The 7,949-nt window shown below is 45.0% G+C and overlaps 1 protein-coding gene across 1 annotated transcript; it reads left to right on the plus strand.

Annotated features, from left to right (window-relative positions):
* The first annotated feature begins 3,137 nt into the window (after positions 1-3,137).
* LOC142817843 (cadherin-like and PC-esterase domain-containing protein 1) lies at positions 3,138-7,388 on the plus strand. The gene is made up of 2 exons (XM_075895725.1): positions 3,138-3,270; positions 4,278-7,388. The coding sequence occupies exons 1-2, from the start codon at positions 3,142-3,144 to the stop codon at positions 4,419-4,421; spliced, it is 273 nt and encodes a 90-aa protein (XP_075751840.1). The 5' UTR covers positions 3,138-3,141; the 3' UTR covers positions 4,422-7,388.
* Positions 7,389-7,949: the final 561 nt, after the last annotated feature.

The raw sequence follows: 7,949 nt of genomic DNA on the forward strand, positions 1-7,949 counted from the left end.
CTATAATGCGATATGGTCTTCTGGCGAGCTACCCTCAGCCTGGAAGGAAGCTATCATTATCCCGATTCTAAAACAAGGCAAGGACCCGGCCTCAGTTTCCAGCTACAGGCCAATTGCATTAACCAGCTGTATTTGCAAAGTCTTTGAAAAAATGATTAACAGGCGCCTGATGCACTTCCTTGAAATTAGTGGCCTACTTGACCCATACCAGTGTGGGTTTCGAGAGGCTCGGTCCACCACTGACCACCTTGTCCGTATCGAAGCACAAATTCGCGATGCTTTTGTTCATAAGCAATTTTTTCTGTCTGTGTTCCTCGATATGGAAAAGGCATATGACACTGCATGGCGCTTCGGCATATTGCGAGACCTGTCACATTTAGGTGTGCGGGGTAGAATGCTGACAGTTATCGAAAGCTACCTGTCCAATCGTACATTCCGTGTCCAAGTTGGCACCGTCTTCTCTCGAGTATTTGTCCAAGAAACAGGAGTGCCACAAGGAGGTGTATTGAGCTGCACACTTTTCATAGTTAAAATGAATTCCTTGCACCTGTCTCTCCCACGAAATATTTTTTACTGCATATATGTCGATGATGTGCAGATTGGTTACAAATCGTGCAACATCTCAATGTGCCAACGCCAAGTTCAACTAGGGTTGAACAAGGTATCTCAATGGGCAAAAGAGAATGGTTTTATACTCAACGCGCAAAAGAGCACTTGTGTCTTGTTCAGCCGAAAGAGGGGCCTCCATCCTGACCCAGACATTGACCTGCATGGTCAACCTCTGTCAGTGAAGACCGAGCACAAGTTTCTTGGTCTCATATTAGACACTAAGCTAACCTTCATCCCACACATCAAGTATTTAAGGGACAGGTGCTTAAAAACAATGAACATTTTGAAAGTGTTGTCACGCACTACATAGGGTAGCGACAGGAAATGTTTAATTAACTTATATAAAAGCCTCGTACGCACACGCCTAGATTACGGTGCTATAATTTATCAGTCGGCAACACCATCAGCCTTGAAAATTCTCGACCCTGTCCACCATCTAGGCATTCGCCTCTCTACGGGTGCTTTCCGCACCAGCCCTGTGGAGAGCCTGTACGTGGATTCGAATGAATGGTCGCTCCACCTACAAAGATGTTCCTTGTCCTTTCTGTACTTTTTGAAGGTGAAGGCAGACAAGAAACACCCTTCCCATTTCATAATTAATGATTTGTCTTGTTCTGGCTCGTTCGAGAACCGTCCTTCGTTTAGGCAGCCCTACGCGCTGCGTGTAAGGAGCCTGGCCGAAGAAACAGGTGTGCCTCTTCTTGAACCCAGTTTGATGGCTCCTGCAACATATCTGCCACCGTGGCAGTGGCAGCTTATAGACTGTGATATCTCTTTTGTTGATGTCACAAAGCACGCACCACTAGCACACATACATACATTTTTCCTAGAACTACAACATAAATACACATGCCCCGAGTTCTTTACCGATGCGTCAAAGTCAAACACTTCTGTGTCATATGCAGCGGTAGGCCAATCCTTTTCCGAGGCTGGCGTTCTTCATCCTAATGCAAGCATTTTCACAGGAGAAGCTTACGCAATACTGGCGGTCGTAAAACACATTAAACAGATAAAATACAAAAGGCGGTAATATACACAGATTCCCTAAGCGTGGTCAAAGCCCTGAAAACTCCTAAAAAACACAAGAACCCCGTGCTGGTGTCACTCTACTCACTTCTGTGCACACTTTACACATCAAAACAGCATGTCGTTGTCTGCTGGGTTCCAGGGCACCGTGAAATACAAGGAAACGTTTTGGCCGACAATCTGGCTGCTTGCGCCAATGTCCTACTGCCAATGCATCAACACCAGTCCCTGCACTTGACTTAAAACCTTTCATAAAATGAAAGCTCAGGGAGTATTGGCAGAGGATGTGGGATAAACACACAGATAATAAACTACATGCTATTAAGCCGCAACTAGGTTATTGGCCGCCACTATCAAAATCACGACACACAGAAGTAATACTAACAAGGCTTAGAACAGGACACACACATTCCACACACTCATTTCTTCTGTCCACCGGTGATCCACCATATTGTGAGAGATGTGGAGACCCCCTTACGGTTCTCCACATTCTCGTCCAGTGCAATGAGCTAGATGCTCTAAGAAAAAAGCACTTTTTACTGCCCTACCGACAGCAGCTCCCTCTACACCCTGGGATGCTCATCGGTAGGGATCCGCTTTTTAAACTGCATGCACTTTTTAGGTTTTTAAAAGATGTGCAAAGCTTTCACCCGATATTTCGAGGTCATCCGTAGCACGACCTCTATAGTGTGGTCGTCGCTGCGGTGACTATATCTTTATCATGGTTTGATTATCAAGACAATTTTGCCATCAGCTATCACCACACATATGTCACGCCACTGTCATAATTTTATTACTTTCATGTTTTAACCCGCGTTAGAGCGAGGAATTTTAAGGCCCCTTTACAGCCACGCACCATATCATTGTTCATATCTGTAGTCAATAGAAATGGCGCTCTTTGGCCATCAATTGGCCCTTGCGCCACTAAAATCTACTCATCATCATCATCAATTCTAAGATGCTGGTAGCATCTGCCACCTATTCAGCTATACAGAGCATGAAATAAATTGAAAGTTTCGTTGCTTAAAATACTTATATTGCTTTGGTCTTTCCACGTGTTCATGGGAATGTCCTCGTGACAGTTAACTAGGCTATCGCCGCTATTTTGCAAGTCAAGCGAGGCATGCTAATCCTTTTTTCTGAAAAACACTATATATGTCGCACTAAAGACAGTGCGTCGGCTTGCTGAACGCAGTTATACAGATAAAAATTGTTCAAAAAAGGTACAGAGAGTCAAAAAGAAGAGACGACATAGGAGGCTCGTAGGTTGTCTTGCTTCTTCTTTTGGGTCGGTCTTTTTGAGCTATACAGATTCTTGATGATACAGGATCAGCAGACCTAGATGGCCACAGTTGTGGAGCGCATGTTCGGCTAGATAAAACGTCGGAATTTGCATCTGTGACGTCATAATGCGTGCCATCTTACGCATCCAAAGGAACAAAAAAAAAAAACTTACCACAGATTTTTCACCTCTCTCCTAACCCTTAGAACGAACAGAAGAAGCTGATGATGCAGAACCTGTGGTTAGCAGAGTTCGCGCGCCACTACAACATCGACGTCATCGACACCTTCAACATCACGGTGGCACGCTACAAAGACTTTCTGCAAGGAAAATGTGCTTGCCACTTTCACAAGGTACGATACACAAGGTGGTAGTTTTCATTCAGCGTGTTTTTTTTAAATGGTTACCTGCTTACGCTTCTTTCGCGCTGCACTTCTGGCACGTGTAATTGATGCGCTAGCACTGCAGACCCTTCATTATTATTACTGGCCTTACTTACACCCTCTCAGAAATCTTGATTTACGCGTGATGACGACGGCCCACGCATTCCCGGAATGAAGTCATTCACTGTAAAATGTGTAATAAGTAGGGTTTCACGCACCAAAACCAAGATATGATTATGAGAGACGCTGTAGTGGAGGGCTCCTGAAATTAGGACTATCTCGTGTTCTATAACATGCACCGAAATCGCACAGTACACTGTGGACCTCTATGATTTCGCCTCCACTGAAATTGTGAGCCGTAACCGTGATTGATCCGTGGCCATAGGATCAGTATCCAAGCACCTTGGCCACTGATCCACCGAGGCGGACAATAACATCACTCACAAATAAGGCAATATAATATCAAGAAGTTCACATTGCTCATGCTTAGAATGCTCAACGTTTAGATATATCTGGGGCTTGAGCACTGATTATGACACGGAATCGTGTATGAAACACAGAGCACAATTATACTTTAACTGTGTGCAACATGCTCCAGACAATTTATAGAAATGCATAACATAGCATGTAACAATGAGCAAGACGACGAAAGACAAGCGCGTTATCTACGCGCTTCATCGTTCCGATTACAGCATCCCTCTGCAAACGCCATGTGTAATAAGAAGACATTACGAGCTCGCATGATTCCCGGATATTACGTGGTATGCTCTGGCCAGTTCATAAATAGATGTGCCCGTGGGGCCAAGGAGTTCAAACGGAGTTAAAGAAGTAAAGGCATAGAAATTATGGGAATGGAAATAGCCCATTCGTTCATCATCCTTATAAAGGGGAACGTTGAATGTATATCCACCTAAACATTGCCTGCAAACTCCTTTCTGAAGAACTGGAGAGGGGTCACAGTTGGTGCCGGTTTGCAGGTGGTCCCCGTGCAAGCGCCCAAGAACCGGCCTCCGGGGAAGCCGCCGCCACCGCCTTCGTACCACGTGGAAGGCGACATCAACGCCGTCTACAGTGAGATCCTGCTCAACCGCATATGCGCCAAGTACGCCAAGGACAGCTGATAAGGCGCCTGGTCGAGTGAAGAATGTTGTTTTTGTGCTTACGGGTTCACTGGGCGCTGTTGCATCCCGCGAGTTGAAGAAACGGCGAGGATGCGTGGACTACCATTTCGACACGTGCCGTACTCCGCCACCGACTCTCAGCCCCTCACTACAGTCGTCTTCAGTTATTACCCATCTGCTGCCAAAGTGTTCGCGACAACGCCACACCAGCAGAACAAAGCGAGGCTTTTGTAATGTCAGGAGGGAACTCAGGTAGTCAATGACAAAACCCATTGCCCTTTCATTCAATGTCCGCGAAGTGCAGGTCTTGAAAGTTACGTAGTCGCACCACATGGCCATGGAAAAAGCAGTGGTTGTAGATTATTTAAAACTGTTCGCAATAAGCTAGCTGCTTTCATGAACAGATCGATCATTATCATCATTTGCAAGCCACCTATTCTCACAGATCACTCCAAATTATGCATGTGGTCGATAGATAGATGTGTGGGGTTTAACATCCCCAAACCATCATATGTTTATGAGAGACGCCATAGTGGAGGGCTCCGAAAATTTCGACCACCTGGGGTTCTTTAACGTGCACACAATTCTGAGCACACGGGCCTACAACATTTCCGCCTCCATTGGAAATGCAGCCGCCGCAGCCGGGATTTGATCCCGCGACCTGCGGGTCAGCAGCCGAGTATCTTAGCCACTAGACCACCGCGGCGGGGCGTGAATACGTTCGATGATTGATTTGTGGGGTTTAACGTCCCAAAACCACCATAAGATTATGAGAGACGCTGTATAGTGGAAGACTTCGGAAATTTCGACCATCTGGGGTTCTTTAACGTGCACCCAAATCTAAGCACACGGGCCTACAACGTTTCCGCCTCCATCGGAAATGCAGCCGCCGCAGCCGGGATTTGATCCCGCGACCTGCGGGTCAGCAGCCGAGTATCTTAGCCACTAGACCACCGCGGCGGGGCGTGAATACGTTCGAGAAAACTAGTATGACGCCCTTTTGCACGAACCGTGAAAGTGGCATCTTCGCTCGTTAGCTTGCTGGTGCACCTTTTAGGCTCGATCGAGACACCTCAGTGACTCGAGTCGGTTACAGCTTCAGAAGTCCGGAGGGGCCACGTCAAGATGACAAAAACGCGGCATCCGATAGCCTCCCCAGCTAACGGTATAGTTTCAATCATGCATTCGGTAGTGTTCGCCGCAGGTGGCGTTACCAACATTCCGGCACATGATGTCATTCTGGAGTGCGTGAGCATGGGTGTGGAACTGCGTGTGTGCGCATTCGAAAAAGATATGTACCAAAGTTGTACCCGATCATAGCTACTTTTTTACGATAATTTCAATGGAATAAAAATTACAGAGAGTCGCACATTGCATGACAAAGTTGCTTCAGAAAGAAAAAAAAAGAACATGAAACTAAAACGGAGAAGAATCGGCAATCTGGTGACATTAAAGCATAACGTGTGAACATAGGCATTGCCACCTTGAGGATGACTTGCTCTCCGCTACAGGCACTTGCAGAAACATCTGAACACTAAAAGACAACCGGTCACCAATAAATTATCAATAAATAACAGTCAGGTAAATAATCTCAATAGATTAAATAATCAGTCAGTCAGCCAACTGATCAATCAATTATTCAATTATTGTATTATTCATAACTAAAATTGATAATACTGTTTTATTTTAATAAAATATTTATGCAACTAAGCAAAACTTCTCAAATAGAGGAAAATTTACCGAAGCCGCGGTGTGTCCCAAAAGTGAGAATTCACTTTCCAGGTAGATAGTTGATGATCACTGAAAATTAAAGCCTGCAACGGGACACTGTCCTGGCCCTTCTTCTAGCACCGCTTTTCATTTACTGCTTCCAATATTGAATCGTCACTGTTCTGTCTGAGCGAAATTTCGAGAGGTTGATACACTTTTGTGCGTCATACACCCAGACACCTCTTTTTGTTCCGGTGGTGTGGTGATACTCTGGCTGTAGTTATTCAGCCATGTCCAATACGTATACCAGCCAAAGTATCTGCTTTTATAAAGCTACTCGCCTTTTTTTTTTTCGCTCTCTGCACTAATAGTGAGACCAAGGACCCACAACAAAAACAACAAAAGTTCTGCCCTGTGTCTCTAGCGCTGCACTTGACACATGAATATTAGTGGTTTAGCAAACTTTTGTAGGTACTGCACATTCGCGATCAGTGCTTGATGACCTTAATCGCGTTTCTTCACTGAAGTTCTCGGATCTGAAGTGATGCAATGTTAGAGTTTCAAAAGCCACTACCGATAGTTCATTGCAATATCACTCGCCCCCACACGTAATCTATGTGGGCTATGTTCTACTACAGTGTTCCTTTACGGGATGCTTTGTACGCCGCTAGCTTCCTAATGCTTGAGAATTCTGTCTCAGTGATGGTTGCGAAAATAAGTGTCTAACCATGCAGCCGATTCCCATGTTGACCCAGACATCATGAAGGGCGGAGAACGCATTTGTCGCCCGGGATAGCATTCAACCTATCGCAAGAGAGCGCTTAGTATCATATGCCAGAACGATACAAAGTGAGGATTGACACTGCTTAGTGGTTGCTTAGCACATTTTTTTTTTCAGACGAACGACGTCTTTCTTTCTGTTTTCTTTTTTTTCGTTTAGCTTGTGGACCAGAAAGTGAGTGTCGCACGAATAGCGGTGGCCTTCAGAATGAGTGCGAAGCTCGCAGAATGAATGGGTTGACGCTGTGAGAAAGTGGCACTTCTGTAGAACTGCTAGCATTCTAAATCGCGCCACACTGTTTTCGAACGTATACAAGACGATTGTGAGAAGCGGTGTTAGGAATTGCAATAACGTATTTACAATGTATGCAGGGTTACTCTGCGCTAACACATGCTTTCGTCATACAATGTGAAAAATATTGGATAAGAATTCAGAGAGAATTCGCAGTACTAAGGAAGACTTACAACGTGGCAGAAAGTAGCCATGTACTGCCAAAGATACCTTCGCGCTCTTCTCAAAAAGCTTAGCAGATAAATAATAGCCCTAGATGAGGAGTTCGAAACCGGTAGCATCAGCTGAACGGTGTTGTCGCTTTATCGTTTGAGTTAACTAAAAGGCTGGGAGAGTACTAGGCGAGACGGAATTAACAAAAAGCGCCGGAACGTTAATTATGGCTGAATGAGTTTTGCACTATCACTGCCACAAATTATCATACGTGAAATCTTTTCAATGATAAGCACGTGCTGGATTCTTTTGTGTGTAACTTCGCGCTACCAATGCACAAAATTGGTTTTATCAGTAACTTCGCATTCAGTTGTGATGGGTGCTACAAGGGTTGTATTTTAAGAAAGAAAGGTGAACTGTATTCATTGTCAAGGTCAATTACAGCCAAAGCTGAGGCTGAAAGTATAGGATGTGAAAACCAACTAAAGGTGACACTAACAATTCATAAACTGGCTTTGTGACGGCGGTCCTAGCCAGTGCTGAAAGAAATTGTGGTGATGTACAACAGCGTAAATAATGATAGCAACTGAGCA

Source organism: Rhipicephalus microplus, chromosome 5 (genome assembly GCF_043290135.1).
Source record: "Rhipicephalus microplus isolate Deutch F79 chromosome 5, USDA_Rmic, whole genome shotgun sequence".
Classification (NCBI taxonomy): Eukaryota; Metazoa; Arthropoda; class Arachnida; order Ixodida; family Ixodidae; genus Rhipicephalus; species Rhipicephalus microplus.